Raw genomic sequence first — 23,260 nt, forward strand, 5'->3', positions numbered from 1 at the left:
AGATTGATGATGTTTATCTGATGCTAATTTAATCTTGTATAACTGAGAGTTTGAGAGAAATATTGGATAGGTTTGAATATCGCGACATATTTCATGAACTACCACTACATTATTGGGCTTGCTCTAAAATTGGCCGAAAAGCTTTAATGCCGAGATGGGAAAGCAGTTGACCGAGTCATGGACTAGTAGCTAAAGAGCGAGCCGATTGTGGACCAAAAGAAGTATGTGGCTTAACACATGTAAGATTTTGTTTTTTTTTATGGAGAAGAGGAGAGATGTGTGGCGTGATACACCCTGTTGCGGTGAATGCGAACGCACTCCATTGGATGTAGTCGAATAAGCCCCTCGTACGCTGGGCTCGACGCAGCCAAGCGCTGACAGCGCATGGACGCAGCCACGCGAACGGTTCGGTGACAGCTGGCAAAGCAGGTCCAGCTCTCGTCCTCTTTCCTCGACTGACGCTCGGCCAGATCGGATGTCAGTCCGCACTAGTCATCCTCGGCAGACGATTTCCCGGACGGAATCTGGTCTCACACAAGATGCATAGTCTGGGACACTAGAAAAATTCCTGCATGCTTCCTTTTACTTGAAATATAAGAAATGTTAGTAAAAAACACGGCCAAATTATTCGCTCTACAGCATTGCCTTGGCGTTCTCGATTGCGAGATTCCTACTCGAAACTAAGTGTCCGAAGGCTTGATTGTTGACGCAATTGCAAACCTCTTTTTACACCTTAGTTTCCATCCACCCCGGGATTCGATCTGACGACCTTTGGATTGTTAGTCCAACTGTCTACCAGCGACTCCACCGAGACAGGACCCAGGGAGACGACTTCTACACCTGGACTGAGCTAACGACCTAACCTTTTAAGGTTAGTCCGGGGCCAACATTTACTTCCCGTCCGACGGAAGGCGTGATCAGACAAATCTCGTCTCGAAAAATGCCACCGGGACCGTCTGGGATCGAACACAGGCCGACTGGGTGAGAGGCAATCACGCTTACCCCTACACCACAAGTCCCGACGAATTGCTGTTCTATCAAAGTTAATTAACATGTTACAGGTAGAGTATCTGCTACACACTAAACGATAGAAAAATAAAACCAAATGCAATAAAATGCCATAAAACTTGCAGCACTTCATTAAAATGTAATTACCATTATTTCCAAATGACACGCTACGTTCCTATCATAAACCATTAGACAAGTAATTCCACTAACATCTCTGTTAGCATATTAATCACACCCGCCTTCAGCAGGTAGTAGTAAGCACCTTCTCCGCCGAACGCAATCGAATTCGCACAACTCCATTCATATCTTTCCTTTCCCGTCACAGCCCAGCTGGTTTACGCGTTGCCACATAAATATCTCCCATACGCCATCCACGCCCAGCGATTTAATTACTTGTATCATGTCACTTCCATCACGCGGAGTGTGTGCTACCGCGCCGGTAACAAGTTTGCACTAAAAGCTCACCGCCGGCCACCTTCTTCTCTGGGTGGTAAAACCGGTGCCCCCCGCGGACAAACCTGTCAACCCCTCTTTGGATAACTATCTCTTCGCGCCACCGACCAGTCATCAGTCATCATAATCAGAAGAAGAAAACAAGTCGAGAGAAACGCATTTCGTAACAAATCTCTTACGTTTATTCGAGTGTGTGTTTGTGTGTTTCGTTTCCGCCTACCGTTTACAGAATATGGGTTACATCGTTCAATAATTTACCTAAATTTCCCTAACAGAGTGCGCTGGTTGCGCCACAGGCGCCTTAAACTAGTCTATTCACAGGTGCCACGAAGTGGGCGATGTTCGAGGTTGGCGTTAACGCTAACGCTTACCCCCCGAAAACGTCCCGCTCCGCGTTAGTAAAAGTACTGCTTCCACGAGTCCTGCTTGCGGTTCGCGGCACCGTTCCAGTAGTGGTGACCTCCGTGGTGACCGTGGTCGTGTCCGCCGTGGTGGTAGTTGCCGTGCCCGTTACCGTGCGTCTGGTACTCGACGCCGTGGTACTTGTTGAAGTGGTACGCCTTGGCGGTTGTGGGGAATTGCTGGGTCGTGTAAAGCGGGGAAGCTGGCGATTCGTAAGCGGGGGAGGCGTACTTGGTGACGGGGGCGGTTGTCGGGGCGTACGAGGTCGGGGTATAGCTGATGGGTTGGGTGTAGCCGGTCGGGACCAGCGTGGTTCCGGGGAAGGTGGCCAGGTCGTTTTCGCCGAACTTGGGTTGGACGGCGCCGGCGCGTGGGAAGCTGGGCTGGACGTCGCAGACGGTTCCGGAGACCAGGGTGCTGAGCGGAGCGCTGAAGATTCGGAAGTTGACGTCGCTGTAGTCCAGTTCGGCGATCAGGAACACCGGCATGCGGTCCGAGATGACCCAGACGTTGTCCTCCTCGTCGATCTTGACGTCAGCGGGGAAGACAAGCTCAACATCGTCCCGATCGACGATTCCGTGGTACTCGGGGCTGTACGGCAGCGACGAGTGCCAACATCCGACGGCGTTCTGGTCGATCAGGTTGAACAGCTGCAGGCCGGACTCGCTCATGACTCGCGACGTCGTATGGGCGTTAGGTCCACGCTCCTTCAGGTACTGGAACTGGTGGAAGCTCTCCTCGACTCCGGCTTCATCGCGCAGCACCTTGGTCGACACCATAAACTCGCGGTGACTGGCCAGCGGCGAGAAGTACATCGTCCGGAACCCATCAGCTTGAATCGGCGACAGCGACATTCCAAAGATACCCTCCTCACCCCACTGGAAGTTCAGCCCGGCCACGTTGAAGTCTCCGCGCAGCGGATCCGGGAAGAAGAAGCTGTGCGCAAACCGCCACGACTTGTTCTGCTCAAACGAGTACGCAATCAACCCGTAGCCCAGCTCGTCGCTCATGTACGCAAAAGTGTCCTCGCAGCTACGGCCCATGTCAATGGCAATGTTGGCAATGAAAGTGTTCGGGTTGGTGTCCTCCGGACGGAGCTCGTAACGGCGCAGCTTCCGGTTCGTCTTCAGGTCAAAGATGATCAGCGCGTACGGGCACAGCTGCTGGGTGGTGTTGCCGATGCCGACGGTACCGGTGTCCAGCACCCACAGGCGGTCGCACTTGTCAGCCTTGATGCGGTACACGGTGGAGAGGCCGTTGGCGCAGTCGCCGGCCACGTTGCTGGCCCAGTCCGGGTAGGGGATCAGGGGCGGGGATCCCGAGGGGGTCGCGTTCATGTCGATGTAATTGAGCGTTGAGGGGATGCCTGGAAGGAGAGAGAGAGAAGAAGTTGAAGTTATTACTCTGTCAAGATTGCGTTGAAAATTTGATGAAATAAATTATTTCTAGAGCCCTCCTTGCTTAAACTAAACCCACTTCAACGAATTATCTTTGCAGTAAACTTTACGCAGTACGCCTGGCCGCTTTAACATTTCCGACGTTTCAGTGCATTCTAATGGCAAGAAGAAGGGCGTAACCTACAAAGCCTTAAAAAGATTTGTCAACAATTGGTGAGTGCCTCGAAATACTTGTCAAAATTGAGTGCCCCGATTGCAGAGACATCTAGGTCGTAAAGATCCTGCGTCATTACACTCATTTGAAATAAGACAATTTGATTGGTTGAGAGCCAACCAATAGAAATACACGATCCTTATTTAGGGTTAATTCTCATCGTTATATGTCACTATCTCGATCAATCAGGTAATGTTAACACGTTCCCAACCAAGCAGGGATCAGGATTTGTACGGCCTAGATGACTCTGCAATCGGGGTACTCAATTTTGACAAGTATTTCGAGGCACTCACCAATCGTTGACAGATCTCATTAAGGATTTCTACCTGTTTGGTTGAGATAGTGACCAAGGTTGTTAACGATAAAATGATCGAGACTCGATAGTAAGTAAATCTTTCCCAGTTCCTGAGGGGAACACCCGTGAAGAGTATCGGGGCCGGCATTTACAAAGCGGATTCAGTGGCAGTTTTTCACTCAACTAATGTTAACATGTTTAGGTTAATGTTAACATTCCATAGGTCGCCTCCCTAAGGTGTCGTGATAAGGTCCAGTTTATGACGATACACTACCTTCCCTTTACTAAGCAATCGAATCCAGAAGGGAAAAGATCACCAGTTGTGTTGGTCCGAGCCGGGATTTGAACCCCGATCTACCGCTTACGAGGCGGAAGCGACTCGATAACGATGACGATATTTCTTTTTTGAGTTTTTGTTTTTAATACTAAAATTTTCCGAAAAAACCGTAATTTCCATAATTTGCATAATGGGTGTCAAACGAAGCAAAATTTTGTATGCTTTTTCACTTTATAGAGTTTTTTTTTTGTTAAAAACTAAAATTTCCACTAAATGTCGTATTTTTTTGAAAATACAAAAAAAATCAAAATTTGAAATATGAAATAAAGGAAGCGAAATTGGGTTTTCATTTTCATATTAAAAGAGTTTTTTTTTGATAATACTGAAATTTTCAATAAATACTGTAAAAATACAGTATTTATTGAAAAGTTCTAAATTTTTTGTTATTTGCGATATGGGTATCAAACGAAGCGAAATTTGGTATGCTTTTTCACTTTATCAGAGTGTTTTTGTAAAAAAAACTATTTTTTTTGACAAAATATCGTATTTTTTCGATAATTAACCAATTTTCTAAATTTTAAAAATGGGTAACAAAGGAAGCGAAATTTGGATTTTCACAAAATACTGCATTTTTTCGAAAATACTCAAATTTTCAAAATTTTAAATATGAGTGAAATTGGGTTTTCTTTTTCATTTTAAAATAGTTTTTTGGAAAATACTAAAAATATCACAAAATACCGTATTTTTTAGAAAGTTCTCAAATTTTCATAATTGACAATATGGGTATCAAACGAAGCAAAATATTTCATGCTTTTTCACTTTATTAGAGCTTTTTTTTGTTAAAAACTGAAATTTTCACAAAATACCGTATTTATTCGAAAATACTCAAATTTTCCATATATGGAATATGGGTATCAAAGGAAGCGAAATTTGGTTTTCTTTTTCATATTAAAAGAGTTTTTTGGAAAATACTACAATTTTCACAAAATACCGTATTTTATAGAAAGCTGTCAAATTTTCTTAATTTGCAATATGGGTATCAAACGAAACGAAATTTTGTATGCTTTTTCACTGTATTTGAGCTTTTGTTTGTAAAATCGATGCCTCTGTGCTCTCTTGTTCTTAGACTGCTGCAAAATTTTGGTTCGTTTGATAGCCATATTTCAGTATTTTCAAAAAAATAAGGTTATTTGTAAAAAAATAGTATTTTCGAAAAAAAAACTCTGATAAATAATGGGATTGAAGCAAGTCCAACTTGTCCTAACGAGATCTCAGCGCTCAAAAAGATCAATTAAAAATAAGTTCTTGAAAAACGAGGTTGGGAAAAATTAACAAACCTGAGAAAATTTAAAGTGAGGTTAAGTGAAAATATAAATTTGCCCGTGGGAGTCGCTCAACCTGCATTCCTGTCACACATGAGGTCTGCACAGCTGATTCCACGTAGATTTTTCCCGCCAGTAATGACAGGAAACGTTGACAAACGGAATATGTGCCAAAATCATAAGTGGTTTTTAACATATGAAGGGAAATCATCGTGAACTGGAACTGCCGGTCGTTAGCCCGGGTAAAGTGGAAACGTTGAGATGATTGTTGTCCTCTGCTCTCATCTCGCAAAAATCCATACAGAGAACCACGTCTCATTCAACCGGCTCCGTGGCTTAATGGTTACGGCTTCTGTCTCCCAAGCAGAAGGTTCAGGGATCAAATCCCGGTCGGTACCTTTGAAATTTGTAATCAGGAATTTGAATATGAATAAAAACTAAAATGAATCAGGTGGGATTCGAACTCACACCTTTGGTGGTGGTGGTGGTCTGGGACGCTAAGCAGTCGGCCATCAGAAGGTTTACACTCTAGCAGTGAATTGATCCGTAGTGTTGAAACATGTTATCTCTTCTTCTCATATTATTAAATACGCGCTGATCCCTGATTTGCCTGAGGGGATTAGAAGTCTAAATATAGATCGAGTTTCCTTCAGATGCTTGCTTCTATGTTTAGGCGGGGCCAAACAATGCCCAGCGACCTCGGAATTGGACCGCAAGGAGCTCTGTCATTCTGAAATGGGTCGTTGGAAGCAGCGCGAGGGCTATCACCACCTAATACCCGGGACTGAGATAAGCTGTATCAGCATTCGGCATGTACACAGTCTGATACAAATTATACTTTCCCATAATTTCGCTACCGGTTAGCGGGTATTGGATTGGACCACACACACACACACACAGGTTAAGTGAAAATATAAATTTCATTATTTAATCACATTTAAACTGGCAAAAATGTTTATAACCTCAACAAAGTTCATCTTAAAATCGAACAAAATCATCTAACGATCAATCGCCAATTTTGTTTCCTCAGCGAAACTCACGTAACGCCTCAGGGGGGCTTCCAAACCTACCCCAAACTGACCTGGCGGCAACGTTGATCAAATCACGCGAAAGACACCACAAAAAGTAATAAAAGCAAAGCTTTGCCGGCCGCGGCGATGGCGTCGGCCAAGTTCAAGTTCAGTGGCCGGTTTCGGGGCGGCTTGGGGCGCTCTTTTGCGTTGATTAATTCTCGATTGGATTGACGTTGACGCTGACGAGGGGCAATTTTCTCGGTCCGCAAGAGGTCGGTGAAAGGATGGAGAAGAAGAAGTAAGACTTCCGGAGGCTTTTTATTTGGGTTTTTCCCCTTAAATTAATCTATTTTAAGCTAAATTGGATGATGATTCTACGGCGGCCATCTTGAATCTGTCAAAAAGCATGCAGACGCTCCACGTACAAGCGTTACACGACTTTCTCAAAACTTCAACAATGTTGTTAACAATCTACGCTGCAACAACTGCTCTGATTAGGACACGACACCGGCGTCAACGTCTGTTCAACAAACCTACTCTACTCTGTAGGTTACACTCGTCCTTCCGGCGGCAATCGGAAGCGAACCGTAACGCTCACACGCCAACGCGCGGCGGCGCAGCCGTTACGCCACCCAATCGGCCTTTGCGTGTACCAACGGACAGGTGTTACGCGATATGTCGGTGTACTAACATGATGCCACACACGAACCTATAACGACACCATGTTTGTTAAGGTGCCGCAACCAATTAAGGGGGGTGATAAACCGCAAAAAACTGAAACTAGAGCAAAATTGCCTCAAGCGGATCCGTTTCGACGAAATATGGCGAAATTTGTGATTTCGGCGCAAATTTGGTCCGGGCGACCGCAAGGTTCCACTCATTAAAGGTGGAAGTCGTAAAACAAATCTTAAGAACTGCGTAAACGACGATTAGTGACGCATGTCGTGCAAGTTCGTCTGAGTCATTTAGTTAGGTTAGGTTAGGTTTAAGGTGACGCATGCACGCAAGATTTGTCACCGCGATAATGTAGATCATGCCCGCGAGGGGGCAGCAGCGGTGGCACGAACTTGACATTTGTTTTTTATTGAGTGTTTCCGTGAAGAAAAAAAAACGGATTTTGAAAGTTTCAAGTTGTAATCGCGATTGCGGTGCGTTAGTTTTAGGGTTTTACGAGCTTCTCGTGTGGGCAAGTTAGATCTATTTATAGAGCGATTATGGTTGGTCTAATTTTAATGGGCTCGTAAATTTTATCACACATCGAAACGAGTTCATTTATTTGAGTTCCTTTTTTGCTCAAGGGTGGAAGTGATCGTACAGTAGATCTAGTTTTTTATGTTTGTTTGGAATTCACAAGTTTAGAATAAAAACAACAAAACCGGTTAAGGTGAAACGGGACGACAGTTCTTCGACAACTTCTGTTCAATTTAAATCAATTCCTGAACTCTACGGATTGCTTGCTATTGACCTATTTAGCGTCTGCCAAAATCAGAACTTCGTAAGGCATTTTCCTTAAATGTGCTTCCAATATGGCGCTGCCTTCCCGTTTCACCTTAATTACTCTTTTAAAAATCTCTAAAAGACTCGAAAAGAAAAAAAAATCAGGTGGTTTATACTGCTCAATTTTCAACCATAAAATTAAGAGACAAATAACATCAATTTAAAACTAAAAGTGCATTTAAATGCACCTTGAAACACGCAGAACGGAGAAAACAAAATTTTGCAGGTGAAATCCCCGCTCGGTAAAAGCAATTTTCAAACGTTTTACGGCCGAAATTGAGCAAGCGAAGCAAGTTCACCAGTTCAGCAATGCTATAATTTAATTAAAATCGGTCCCCTCGTTGCGGTGCAACTTGCAAAGGCCTTAAAATGCAACCAACCATTTTTTTTTTGAACACTTGCAGTGAACTAAAAAGGATTTCGCAATGAAGCAGTAAAGAAATTTCCATGAAATTGGCTAAATCAACGACAGGACGGTGAGGTAGAGAGCTTTTATAGAGAGGCGAAATGTTACACTCTTTGTTCCAATCGAGCTGTCAAAACTAGGTTTAAATTCAAGGTACAGTGAAACCTCTTTTTACGCGGTGCGTTACGTTTTTCAAATTCTCTGGAACGACGCAACATTTTTGCAATCTTTTAGAAGCAATTTGTAGGTTTTGTTCAGATCAACAAAACGCTGTTTGAAGCTTCCAAAAATATTGTATGGTTTAAGAGAAATCTACGAAACAAAAAGCGTAACGCCACCGCGTAAAAAGAGGTTTCTCTGTATATAGATTAGATAAGATAAGGCGGGTTTTCGAGCTGTCAAAAAATAGTTAGCTCAAAACCGGATTTTATATCGGAGTTTCAGAAAAATAAAAATTTTCACGCTTTTAAAATAAAAATATTTTTAAAAAAATAAAATTCAGCTTTAAACCGTTTGGTTCAGTTTTTTGGGAATTTTTTTCTGGAAAATTTACGAATTATTATTTTATGATAATTTTAATACACAATCCGGTTTTTGTGATTTTATTTTACAGCTGGAAAACCCACCTTACCTTATCTAATCTACATACATTGGTTCAAATCGAACGAAAAGACCGTACTAATCGTACCTTTCCAACGAGTCCAAAACAATGAAGATCTGGCAACCCTGTCTCGAGATATGGCCACTTAAGTGATATTGGTGTACTTTTTGGAAGCCGGTTCTCACTTAAGTGTAGGTAAACTATGTCCGGATCCACCATCCGACCCATCGTTGGTTAGGTTATCGAAAGACCTTTCCAACGAGTCCAAAACATTGAAGATCTGGTAACCCTGTCTCGAGATATGGCCCCTTAAGTGATATTGGTGTACTTTTTTATTCCGGATCTAAAAATAGATGAAATTTGTGCACAGCTATAGTTGGTAATGAGTGAGGAAGGCTCCAACCACATAGGTGGATTAAGTTAGTTTTTTTTTATTTTGTTCATTTTTGAAGCAGTGCCAGATATAAAAAAAATCAGCTTTTTAAAGATTTGTCGTTCTCGATTTTTTTTTAAATAATTATATATACAAAAATCAGCTATTCAGTGAAATCTGCTTTTAAAAGTTCAATAGTTTCACCTATTGCTTCGATCAAATAATCTGGCAACGCTGGTGCTCAGTCTGGAAAGCTCACTTGGATTTGCAGTGTTTGCACTTTATCTGGCATCCCTGTTCACAACGGACTTTTTGAGGTACGAAATTGGGTGAATTTCTGTATTCATTGCGCTTCTCGCTGAGATGTTTCAAGCATTTGGCTTTATTTCTGTGGCACGTCGTCAAAGAAAGAGAAAAGTTCGTAATTCTGTGATTTTGGTATCACTTTTGATGAGTACTTGGTAAGTGTAAATTGTTGAAAACGATCTTTTAATAGAAAAAAAACAAAAAAAAACAAAAAAAAAAACAAAAAAAAAACTATAAAAAATTATAAAAAATTATTGTGTGAGTTGACGCGTAACAATCACCGTGATAAATAAACCCTGTACACAGTGAGAGTCAGAATTCTCTCTCTTTTCGTCGCTCTCAAATAGCCTGAAACATCTCAACGAGAAGCACAATAAGTTAAAATTACTCAAAGATCGAATATAACTGGATATTATAAAATGACATTGAAACTCAAGTCTGAAGACAGTTTCAGATTAAGCGGAAAAACTTAAAACCTTTTTTAGACAATTAATTTTTTAGGGTGATACCGAACACTTATTTTGAAAATGTTACATTTTGAAACACAAGAATATCAAACATAAAAGCCTCTGATATTTATTCAACGGTTGGCATCAAATGGCAAAAACGGAAATTATTGTCTCTTATATAGCTCCTAACATAATTTACATCCATGTAAAACAATGAAGCTTTTAATAAACAGTTTTAAAAGTTTAACAATTTCTTTTATGATTTTTATATTAAATTTGATCGTAGAAATATCAACCTAACAGGAATGGAATCATCTCAATAATTCTTTTGTCATAATGGAACTCTTTCACCAACAAAAGTGAGAGGAATTAAAACACCACAAAACACCCTCAAACTTTCAAAAGAATAACCACCACTTTTTTTCATTTGTATTAGTTTTGTTTACAATCATTGCTCATTTTCCATTGGTGATTCCAGTCCGATGATCAAAAAAAATGCATCAAGAAGTGAAATGTAAATAAACCTGAAAATTAAAAATAAACTGAAGGTTCTGTTTGATTTTTTTCGCCGCATCAGAATTCTGCATCAAGAAGTGAAATGTAAATATAGTGTTAAGTAAAGTGCATCATAATGATTTCTCATTGCAAAGCAGTTCTTTTCGTTGCAAACCTCACATAAGCATAACATTAATCGACAAATTGATCAACATTGACCGCTGGCTACACCTCCCTTTTTCCTTCGAATTTTACAAAACACATGAGTACTGCAAAATCGGCTAATTAACACTCACTGAACCAGTGTTCAGTGAACACCCAATGGACCGGTGAGAGGAAGAGCAGGCCATTTGTAAGGGGGGGCCATCAAGCAAAAAATAAAAACAAAAAACACAGTAACCTTCATCGATGTGAAACGCCCTACTCGATTGCAGACTCATTAGGGCGGCACACCGATAAATCAAAGTGAGCAATTTGGGTCAAAGCTTACTTTGTTGCGGAGAAGGCCAAGCAACGCTTTTGAGGAAGTGTCATGTTTTCCAAACTAACCTCAAAATTTTAGGACGCTTTGCTTTTGTGAATCAAAGCGTGGCATTTTGTTTTTTTTTGTGCAAAGTTGCCCAAAAATTTGCAAAAATATTTTCAACTTTGGCCCGTGCCTTCCGGGTGTGCGAAGAAGGCCAAATTTCTATGTTATGCGTACGAAGGCTGCCGAAAAGTAAACAGGTTGCAAAAGTTTGCAAAATTTGAGCTCGCCTTTTTTTTTTGGACCTTTGTCACTTTGAAACATAAACAACCAGCAAAAAAAAACAATTCAGGTACGCATTTATGAATGGAGCCTAAAATTCTAGATTTTATGAAATGTTTAACAAAACAAATCAAAGGGGAATGCGGCCAACTTTTGGATGTTTTTTCATTTTAATTATTTTTCAAACAACTTTAACATTTCGAAAAAAACATCATTATGCTTTTGCGAGGTTCACTCAATTAGGTTATAAAACTAACAAAAACCGTAAATTTGAAAATTATACCATTCGAAAGCAACCTTCAGGTAACATAACTCGCAGCGTTGAGGTCCAACATAAATTTGCTATAATTATTGAGGTCTCCGCAAATCGGCGCCACCTCCTCCTCTTGCGGAGGTTTGGTAAACTTTATTGGTCAACGCCTTGAAAACGCTTTTTTTCCGATTCATTTGCGTAAAGCCGATTTGGTTGGTTTGCCGCTGAACAGCACGCGCGTAAAAAAATAAACATTGTAGGGGGAGAGGGGGTAATATGCACCCCCTAACGGAAAACTGTGATTTCTCAACCATTACAGCATTACTGTGGAAGAATTTTGTTCGATGTTCTAAAACAACTATTATTCTTCGTCATCCATTTGAACAAAGTCTTAAAAAACCTCAAAATTGTTCGGAAATATAAAATTTGTAATAACATTTTTGATTCATTTCAAACAACCATGCGGGGCAATATGCACCGCAACATTGGGGCAAAATGCACTACAACAACGGGGCAAAATGCACCACAACATGGGGCAAAATGCACCGGGTAAAATCAGTTTTCACTAGTCACCACTAGATGACACCGCTGTTTTTACTAAGGAGCTTCACAGCGGTGCATTTTGCCCCGACCACGCTTTTTGCAGAAAATTTAATTAAAAATTAAATTAATTAAAAATTTTTATATTGTCCAAAAATCAAAATAAAAGTGCAAAGAAAATTAGATGAAAACACAACATTTTAAAGTTTTGCAAATAACTTGCGCTGTTTTTCTACTGTGATGCTCAAATTTTTCCAGCTTGGTTTAGCAATGTTAAGCTTCCAATTTCTATGATTTTTCCCCGGAAAATTCTTCCTAATACCGAGAAAAGCAGGGGGTGTATTTTGCCCCGGGGGTGCATATTACCCCCTCTCCCCCTACCAGTTTTGGTTTGTTTATGTTTGCGTTCGTCCGGTCTGGTTACAACACTTTTTTTCTGCTCAGTTTTTTCTTGATATTTTATTTACAAAACGCACTGAGAAAGAGTGGCATTGTCGGGAGACATTGTAAATATTTGGTTACAAAACAATTTTCTCTAAAGCGCATCGTCGGTTATAAAAAAAAGCTATGAAAAAATTTAGCTACCGTCATCAGGGATGACATTGGGTCTGGGGGGTGAGATTGGGTCATACAAAAATGCTGAAATTTGTATTACCCAATCTCACCCCCAGACCCAATGTCACCCCTGATGACGGTACCGTTAACTTATGTGACTTTAATGAGGTTTTCAATCGCCGACTAAATTCTCAACTAAACATTTTTGGGTACCGTCAGTGGGGGTGACATCGGGTCTGAGGGTGGTGAAATTGAGTTTAAGTGATTTTTTTACGATTCTCAAAGAAACTTAATTTTGTTTAAAGGGTTGTCATAAGAACCTTTGCAGAAAAAGTTCACGTTTCTAGATTTTTTTTTTACATTTTGGCACATATCTAAAGTAGAGGTAAGTCTTTGGCCACATTTTTAAATAGCTCGAAAAGATGTTTCAATATCTCCACTTCCATCATTGTAGCATGTCAATACGATTCCCTTGAACGAGTAACACTGGTGGATTACTTGTTTTTGACCTTATCTTTGTATGTGAGCCTCATTTTAGTTTCATTTGATCCTATGTCTTTGGTATTATTATTATTATTTAGCATTATTGTTAATTGTGAAACCTATGTTAAAAAAATCAAGAATTCTAAAAAATACAGAATGAGAATAATTTGCTATTTAATAATTTTATTTAATAATATTTAAAAAAAAATTTAACCTCATCCAAGAAAAGCTTCAATTTAAATATTTATTAACAACTCAATAATTTTTTTTAAAAATGAGCATCACAGGAAATTCTTAGTTTTTTGCGCATCAATTTCTTTAAAATGTTGTTTTTTTTACATTAGTTTTTCAATTTAATTGAAGCTTTTTCTGGAATAGATTAAAATAATCTGCAGAAAATTGCACATTTAGCAAAATCTTTGTTGAAACAAAATCACTGTTCAGATCATTTTAATAGTGTCTGCAGATCTAGAATTATAAAATAACATAATTTTTTACTCATTTAAAAAAAAACCATCAGAGATGTTTTTTGCAAAACAAAAATAGTAGCTAAATGCAATTATTTTAAATACACTAGTATACAACAATTTATGCAAAAAATATTTAAATATGTTTCTGATAAAACATATATTTTACAAGAGATCTTTACATTTTAGTTCTACCAAATATAAAATTTTATTTTCAATTCCGATTATCCGAAGCTCTCCATAAAAACTTCGAATTGAATCCGGATTTTTATTTTTTTTTAATTTAAATTTGAACCAGGCGGACCCAATTTAGTCAAATTTGTTTGATTGCCTGTTTCATTACCATATAAATATTCTCAATAGTCCATCGCCACCATGTTAGCCGCCATCTTGGATTAAATATTCCCGAACAGACGGTAATAACTAAATTCATCCCATTTCAATAACAAATACTGTTAAAATAACAAAAAGTGGTATGGAATATTCATGCAAAATCAATTTTTGCATAAGATTTTAATAACAGTTTATGTTATCATAACAAAATTTGTTATTGGTCTGATATTGGTTGGAAGCCAAAACAACTTGGGAATAACATTTTTTGTTATGGAGGAATAACTCCAATTGTTATTGGGGTGATCGGATTAGTTGTTAAAATAACAAAAAATAATAACAAAGATTTGTTCGAAAAATAACTGGAAATGTTATTAGTCTGTTATTACAATAACAATCCAATAACAAAAAAATCATAACGACGAATAACAAATCATGTTATAAATAACTTATAACGTTATTGGCCTAGTATTTTCAAATATCAAAAAATGTTATTCCCACGTTATTTCCGTCTGCTCGGGTTTCCATATAACTTTAGAGCATTGAAAGCAGGCCTGCCCAACCTTTTTGGCTCAATTTTCATATTTTTGATCATCAAAAGAACAATTGTTTATGTTTTCATGGTTTATTTGATGGAATCGGTTCTCAGATGACCAGTGAACAAAACTTAGCCAAAATTTTGAAAAAATATTTTTGCTAGTCGTTTTTATCGACATTTTACGTCACAAATCAATCCGGCCCGCGGGCCGGACCAGTTTTTTACTTGAAACTTACATAAAAACGACTAGCATAAATATTTTTCCAAAATTTTGGCTAAGTTTTGTTCACTGGTCATCTGAGAACCGATTCCATCATATAAACCATGAAAAAATGACCCATTGTTATTTTGACGACCAAAAACGTGAAAATTGAGCCAAAAAGGGCCTAATTAAAAGCAACTCCAAAAAAGGCAATGGAAAAAATGCGCTTCGATTTTTTTTTTGCGAGGTTGAAGCAAAAAGGAAATAAAAATCGAAACAACTTCAAAAAAATAAAAATCATAAATTTCTGAAAATAATTGTTTCGTTTAAATCTTACTTCTTTTCCCATTTGTGGTCCGAAAAGTCTAACTTTTCGAAAGGCTTAAAGGGTCTTATGCAAATAAATTATTTACAAGTAAAAAATTAAAATTAAATATTAAATTAAATTTAAAAAATCAACAAAACTTTCTATTTTCAGCAATGAGTAATACATTCAAAAGTTCAAGCCTTATCATCAAAGTATTTAAACAAAAATTGACACAAAATGCCTCAAACCTAATTATATTGCTACGGTAAAAATTACGAAATATTAATAAATTTACAAAGATTTTTTGTGAAAGGTCTAAAAGAGCTTTATTTGATCAAATATTCAATATTAAATTAAATTTAATTCAGTGTACAAATTTTTCAATTAAATTTTGAATTGTTAGCAGCATCAATAAGCTTTAGCCCTCTGTTTTGGAAATATTTTAAGAAAGAAAAAAACCAAAACCAAAGTTGTACCTGTTCAAACTGCAGTCGTAGATTATGCATTTTGTGTTTGTTCAAAAAGTAATGTTTTCTAAATTGTTTCATGTTTATTCATAGAAAGATTTCGGCTTAACATGAAGCGAGCTACTTTGTGACTAATTTCAATGAAAAATTTCAACATGACACAACAAAGTTCTTTTGAAGTTAAAAAGAATAAGCTTCAAAAAAATACGAAAATTTTGGGAAAAAAAAAATCAGAAGGACGATATCCTGAACTCTGAATAACTAAACTAAGATTTCCTGACAGTGCCGGAGACTAAAATCATCAGTGTCAAAGAATTATGACACGTTTCAAATCTTCTTAGAATTCTGAGAACGTTCTTCAAAAACCTGTTTTTCACTCGAAATATTCGAAGTCTTCATTAGGAACAGTTCTTGCACACTGTTGTGAAATTCACTTTTGAACATTTCACTTTTTGTGTTTTTTTTTCACTTGCAGAAATTTTATTTGAACTTGATCCCTATTTTGACGATATTTGCCATCCTTCCATCGCGGCACCGAGACGAACAGTTTGTTCTCCCAACGCTCGATCCCGACGGGCAGCCCGTTCGTGGGCACGTAATCCCCGCTGGCCAGGGCCTGCTGCTTGAGGCGCTGGTTCGGGAACACAAAGTCCAGCTGCTTCCAGTTGTAGCGCTCCTGCAGCTTCGACACGGCACCGGCCATGGCGCAGAGCCCGGCCAGGGCCAACACGGTCACGAATTGACGCATTTTGGGCTCACTTTTTTTGTTTTTGCGAAATGCACTGATTTTTCACTTTTATTTGGCTGTTCTTAGAACAAGTTCCCCCAAATTCACAAAGCACACACAGACACACCAAAAATGAGTACACCTCCACGAAGGATCCCTGTTCGATCCGGATCCTGGTCCTAGTCGGAGGAACTAACTATCGCGACTGACTTCCAGAGGAGCCGTGCGCGCCGGTTATATCAGAAGACTTCGGCCTCTACCGCGACTGGAAGTCGGACAAGAAGAGTAACAACATTAGCGCGACGTCGGCGGCGACGAGTTCAAGCCCCGACACACGATCAGTGGTAAGTTCTTGAGGTTGGTTCGGTGAGCGCGATCGGTTGCTTGGGCAGAGTCTCTTCTCTCTTCTTTTGGTTTTTGCTCTCGCCGGGCTTTGATTGGAGGTGCCTCGTGCAGAACGGCGCGACCGGGCATGGAGTTCGGCAGCAGCAGGTTGGAAGGTGAGATATTGGAGTTTCCGTACTTACAGAGTAGGGTAAGTGCGGCGATCATTGGGTAATGAAATGGCAGGATTGATGTTATGAGTTTTAAACACATATTAGGCCATATTCACAATTTTTAGTCCGCCTTTTTCAACTTTGTAAGCAAAAAAATATACACTTTCTGTTTGTTAGAAGTCATTTTTGAGCAAAAACGTACCCTAACTTTAAACAGATCCCCAGCGTGCGAATGTTAAAACCATTATTTTTTGTTTCATGAAAACATTAGTCCTGGCATCCTACTTTATCATCCTAAAAGTGAGCACCAAGATTTTGACCACATTTAATTTTTTTGGTGCGGCCTTTTGAACACCCAAAATTAAAATTGTTTCAATGTCTGAATAATGAAATGATGTATGAACTAATATTCTGGGCAAATCTTCGCTTTCGTGCTAACTTGTCGCACGTGCATATTGAGCCACTTTGAGTTAAGAACGCCATTTTGTGCAGCTCGCAAAGCCTCACGTTTTGACCTTCGCAGATCCCCAAAATAAGATTTCAATACGAGATATTCAATAAAACGTTACTTAATCCACCCTTAGGTGGTTGGTGCCTTCCTTACATTTAGAGGGTAATGCTATCCAAAATAGATACAAAAGGGCGGACCTTTCAGTGTTCTATCAACTTGATTCATTATTCATACCATCAGATTGGGTAGTCAGATCTTCATAATTCAGGGCACTTATGAGCTTACAACTTTTGATAGGGTTGTCAGATCTTCAATCTCTTGAACTCGTTTGAAAGGTCTTTTAATTACCTATCCAACGACAGGTCGTATGATAGATCCAGACAACGTTTTCATCAAAATATCTGAGTTCCGGCCTCTAAAAAGTGCATAAATAACACTTAAGTGCTTATAACTTTTGATAGGGTTGTCAGATCTTCAATCTCTTGAACTCGTTTGAAAGGTCTTTTAATTACCTATCCAACGACAGGTCGTATGATAGATCCAGACAACGTTTTCATCAAAATATCTGAGTTCCGGCCTCTAAAAAGTGCATAAATAACACTTAAGTGCTTATAACTTTTGATAGGGTTGTCAGATCTTCAATCTTCGAATTCGTTGGAAAGGTCTTTTGATTACCGTTCTAAAAATGTATAACATGATGGGGTTTCTAACAAAAACCACCCTTTTTACAATCTTCCGGACTTTTGCTAAAATCGTTTTTTTAAGCATAACTTTTGAAGTACTTAACTAAACTTTATAATTTTCAATAGCGACTTATTGGACCCCAAGACGGATCGAATGAGACCAAAACACACAGACATTTTCTCAGAATTTGATTCTGAGTCGATATGTATACATGAAGGTGGGTCTAGGAGGTCAAATTGAGAATTTCGTTTTTCGAGTGATTTTATAGTCTTTCCTCAGTAAGGTGAGGAAGGCAAAACCGAAAAAACTCCGTGCATTTTTGTCGCTTTTCATATGAAAGAAGATTCAATCTTGTCGTGCTATCTTGACACAGCCTGAAAATTGATGCAAGTGCGACAAAGGGCGAAGGGATTTCAGGTCAGAACGCGTTTGACACAGGAACGAGCTCGACTACCGTAAACATTTTCAAAGTTATTGTTTACATTGCGTGCTCTATTTTTTGTTTGTTCAAGGTCAAACATTAAAACGCGTTCTTCTTAGAACGTCAAAAAGTGACGTACGACATGGTAGCACGACGGCGTCGAAATGTTATATTTTCTATCATTTAGAGTACTTTTAGGCTTTTTACAAATTTTGAACTTTAGGACCACACATCAAAAATATACTTAACGATATGGGAAAAAGAATATTTTATAAATTTATTGATATTTTGAAAAAAAAAAATACTGCTACCGTGAATCAAGCATTTAGTGAAACCTTTTGTTAAATAGTAATTGAAAATTGGTCTTGAAATTTTAATATTTTTTTAGATTCAAGACATTAGAGTTCGTTTTTATTTTCAGGGTGACCACTCAAATTCCATTTTCAAATTTCCGAATTTTCCCGATTTATTTAGAACCTTAAATAAAACGAATTTTTCATCTAAAGAATGACTGAAAATTAAAAACTGTTTAGTCTGTAAAGTCGATATTTGCATGCCATGATCATGTCACAAAATTTTCAACTTCAAAAAATAATCAAACTCTTGGAAATTCCAGTAAAACTAGAAACTTGTCAACAAATTATTATTTAAAAAAAAAAACATAGAAAATGGAAGCACTCATGATTTTGATTCAGAGAATTTAAAGCTTTACAATAAATTAAGTTTCAAGGCTCATTCAAAAAATTGCTTAGCATATTTGTTTATTTCTCGGTTTGAAATGGAAAAAATGGATAGCAAAAATTAAAGGTAACTAAATTTAAAATTTTCTTCTTAATTATATATTTTATATCTTTATTGTTGCAAACAAATACATAATACAGGTATTATCTTTTTTTAAAAAAATATCCAGAAATTCGTGAAAAAATAAATTTTATTGAAAAAACAAGATCGATTTTTCAAGTGATTCATTGTTTTCAATGCAAAATTAATTTTTATAAAAAGTTCATGCTTTACCTCATATTTTTGCGAACTTTTGAAAAGACAAATTCTTAACCAATTTTTTAACGTTTTCAAAAAGTGAAAAAAGCTCTTCCAATCATTTATTTTAATTTTATAGTTAAGTTTTTACAATAAATAAAAATTAAGCATTATTTACATTTATTGCCCAAACTAAGAAACAATTTTGCGGAAATCGCAACTTGAATAAACATTTTTGCAATGGCTTAGTTAATTTAGTTTTACATTTTAGATCATTTACAAATTTAAAACTATTTTTAAATTCAAGTTGGAATCGTCTTTCAAATATTGAAACAATGTGGCAAAATCAAACAGAACGATCATTTTACGCTGGTCATTGAAATTGAGCTCTATTTTCTAATCGGTGATTAACAGTCTCTACCCGATGCCTGATTTTTCTGTTGCATTCTTATTGGAATTTCATATAAACTGTAACGGGAATTGCAGGCACCGGGTCCTGACTATTAAACAGCTTTGTAATTACAAAAGTTTACTGTATTTTTTTGTTATAAACCATAAAACACTTAAATCTTGCAATTCATTTGAACTATTATGTTAATCTGTGTAAAATTCGTTTTTTCAAAAACTCAAAAATTCTCGACTTTTTCCAGATTTTCTGCGGATTTTGGCGAATTCCCGACTTTACCGATTTCTCAATATGATTTGCCTACACCGAAATTTAACCTTTTGGTAGTCGCGTGTTTTGGAGTTTCATGCAAAAGTCCCTACAAAGTGTGTGCAAAGTACACGTTTGTGACTGTCGGAATACTAAATTGAAAAAAAAAACATCTGAAATTACTTTTCTATACAGCGAAAAATTGCGATGAATTCATATTTAGTTGAAACAATTTTTATGAATAGTTCAGATATATTCTCAAATTTTATTTTAAAAATCTCTCTTTGCTACTTTAAAGTGGTCATTTTTTATGTCTTATACCATGCAAAGTGAACTCTCATCAAAGTTATCCAAAGCAAAAGAAATTCGATTTGACTGGAATATGTTTGGGGGACTATTTTTTCTAAACAAAATATATTCGATTTTACTGATTTTTTTAAATATTTTCAGTAGCTTTTCGATTTTTTTTAATGGTTCTGCTTTGTATTTGATGTTAAATTTAGCAAATAGCTATCAAGTTGTAACGAAGTGCGTCAAAGCATAGTGGAGGATACAACAAAAATGATTGCAAACTTTTTCAGACTCTAAATATAGTGGGTTTTAGTTTGGAACACAGCCTAAGAAAACTCCTAAAAAATCTCATTTTCAGGACACTGAAATAGAAAATGAAAGTTCTTATTCCAATGTTGTCATGTTGATCTTTAAACATATGAAACACAATAGCTTATAGGACCTTTAAAAAAACTCTATAAATTTTTAACTTCTAAATTTAAAAATATGGGCTTACTTCATATTTTGTTTAGGCTGGTTCTCCCTTACCCCCCCACCCCCCCCCCCCTACACTGTTGGCCCGAAAAATCAGGGGGCAAAGCCAAAGCCGAGGGACAAACACTTTGAAAAATATTTGCATCGGCCTTAACTGTTATCATTTAAATTTGAATCAACTGCAATTCGGAAATTTGACAGTGTGACCATGATAAATGTCATTTGAATCACTTCTAAGCCAGCAGTTCACCAAACTGGAAAACCAGTGACGAACGAAAACGTTCGTGACTTGATTTAATCCCAATGCGTCAACCCAAACTATTGAGGATGCACTCCAGTTCACTTGAACCCATTTTTGTCCAAAATTCCCCACCCGGTAAAACCAGCATAAAATCCACGGTCAGGATTTTCCTGAATCAAGGGACTTTCGACAATATTACCGGAATCGAAATGCACCAGATTTTTGCTCGCCTCGACACACTGCCTGGTAGAAATGACGTCAACGAAACTTTCTCAGCGAATCTCCGCCGGTTAGCTTGGCTTGACTTGTTCCAAAATTTCCCATCTTCCAAACAACTCAGGGAATCCCCCTGTTTGCCGAAGAGAAGCAAAGACAGAGAGAACCCGCGAAGATCGGAGAAGATCACGCGATCGGCGAGGGAACCGGTTCGCACATGTTGACGATCGGGCCGAAGTCTCGAGACTTTTCGTGAAGACTGCCGGTGCACACCAAACTGTCACGATAAGATCTCTATCGCGCAGTTTGCGAGCTTGCTCAGAGGGCAATTCAAAGTGACAGCCGTTGAAACGATCGGAGAGGAGCCGCGGTGATCTTCGCATCTTCAACACGGCTGACTGCTTGACTGCGTCGGGTCGTAATAATTGCTCGACGATGGATTAATTGAACCATTAGCAAGGGCTAATAAAAAAAAAGTTCGATCGGTGTAGTTGGAAACAAACGGGGCTTTTGAAGTTAAGACTGTCTACCAAATGCTCGATCAAAAGTTTCGCCCGTTTTCAGCCCTGAATGGTTCGCGCCGGGGGTCGTACTTTTTCATGCATAATTGGCTACCTGGCAGGTCTTACCTTTGGTTAAGGTGGGACCCCCTTGAGAGGGCTGTCATTTTGCGGCGCGGATCAGATATAGATTAATTTGGCAATTAGGAAAATCGGACCGGCTACCTGTTCATTAGACGTCTGTGGGGGTGTTAGCTGGGCATATTTCGGTGACCTTGGCCAGCGCTGAACTCTTGACACATTGTCGGACTCGATCTAACTCACTTGTACGCACACAAGAGGGCTTACAAAATAAGTGCCGGGTGAGGAAAAACGGGCAGTTGGCAAATCTTTACCGCCATAGAGCACACACAATTATTGAGGTGTTTATTACATGGCTGTCGTTAATTGTGGTACTTCCGAGTTGGGCAGGAAAAAATACTGCCATTAAACAATTTGCACCTCGTCGAATTTGTAGCCTAGGACCGCCCGGAGATCACACAATAAAATGCGCCAAATCGGTGGCAATACCTTAGCCGGGAAGTAAAACCTAATTAGTGTTGGTTGTGTTTTTGTTTCTCCAAGAAACACACCCAGTCTAGCAAGGTCAAAACGTTTTACTCTAATTTGTTAGATATGTAACATAATTAAAACGTTTATGCATCAAATTAAAGGTAGTGTGACTTTTTTGAAACTAATTAAGGTTGCGCTATTTTAAACGTATCCACGACATTGGTGTTCCCCAAATTTTATCACGCTTGGTTTTAAGGTTTTAACTGCAATAAAAAAACAATACAAAAAACCGCATCAACAAAAAGTGAATCCCAGGGCTATTCAAAACAAAAACATGAGCTTTGGGGTTTTCGACGATTACTCAGAGTTCCAGCATCTTAACCCCGGTTTGTGGCTCTTGATGACCAAACAATGCATAATGAATGATTGATGATGCAAAGTTTATTTGTTAAAGGTGACCATTTCACTGGCGCATAAGTAAGCAGTTTCGATCAACTAAGACTATTACTAGGGCTAGTGATTTTTCGCGATTTCACGGAAGCCGCGTAATCCGTGAAATTCGCCCTTGGCCGTGAAATTTGAGAAATACCGTGAAATGCCGCGAAATTTGAAATATTCAATTGATAAATCGCTACTCAATGCATTTAAGCTTTATTTGTTTAATTCAAACATTTAAAAAGATTTTTACAAGCATTTTAAATGCAGTTTACAAATAAAGAAGTATTTCATATCAGATCTACAATTATTTTTGGAAGATATTGTTCATTAGAATATTCAACAAAATGCAGATAGTTTCTTTAAAATTCCAAAAAGATTTTAAAAGAACATTAATCAACACTTCTTTAAAAGCAAACGCAAAAAAATACCTTTTTTATTTTTAATTTTTTTAAAGGAGAATGGGCAAATTTGTATGGGAGCTGGTCCAAGGATGTACACGAACGGGAGAAACGTTATTCGAAAGATCTCGCCGAGACATGAAAAAAAGTCTTCTGGACGAACTCTCTAAACCCCGGGGTTCAACAGTTACAAGTTGTTGAAGTTTGAGTATTTTGGGTTAAAAATACTCGTTTTATTATGGATTTCAATTATCTTGACTTAATTCGACGCGTATCAACAAAACCAATAATTTCTGATATGTTTTAGTATGATTGAAACATGACTTCTCTTGTCTTTAT

General features: G+C 38.2%; 1 protein-coding gene across 1 annotated transcript; it reads right to left on the reverse strand.

The window, feature by feature from the left end:
* Positions 1-1,671: 1,671 nt before the first annotated feature.
* On the reverse strand, positions 1,672-16,411 carry LOC120423062 (protein yellow). Its single transcript, XM_039586767.2, has 2 exons — positions 15,915-16,411; positions 1,672-3,229 (listed from the first exon to the last, which is right to left on the reverse strand). Exons 1-2 carry the CDS (start codon positions 16,144-16,146, stop codon positions 1,857-1,859), a joined length of 1,605 nt encoding a protein of 534 aa, XP_039442701.1. The 5' UTR covers positions 16,147-16,411; the 3' UTR covers positions 1,672-1,856.
* Positions 16,412-23,260: the final 6,849 nt, after the last annotated feature.

Source organism: Culex pipiens, chromosome 1 (assembly GCF_016801865.2).
Source record: "Culex pipiens pallens isolate TS chromosome 1, TS_CPP_V2, whole genome shotgun sequence".
Classification (NCBI taxonomy): Eukaryota; Metazoa; Arthropoda; class Insecta; order Diptera; family Culicidae; genus Culex; species Culex pipiens.

Bases quoted from the DNA above. Each gene is read 5' to 3' on its own strand.
- LOC120423062 (XM_039586767.2), bottom strand. From the start codon at position 16,146: ATGCGTCAATTCGTGACCGTGTTGGCCCTGGCCGGGCTCTGCGCCATG. The intron at 3,230-15,914 runs GCAAATATCGTC...CTCTCCTTCCAG, and splicing joins GGTGCCGCGATGGAAGGATG to GCATCCCCTCAACGCTCAAT.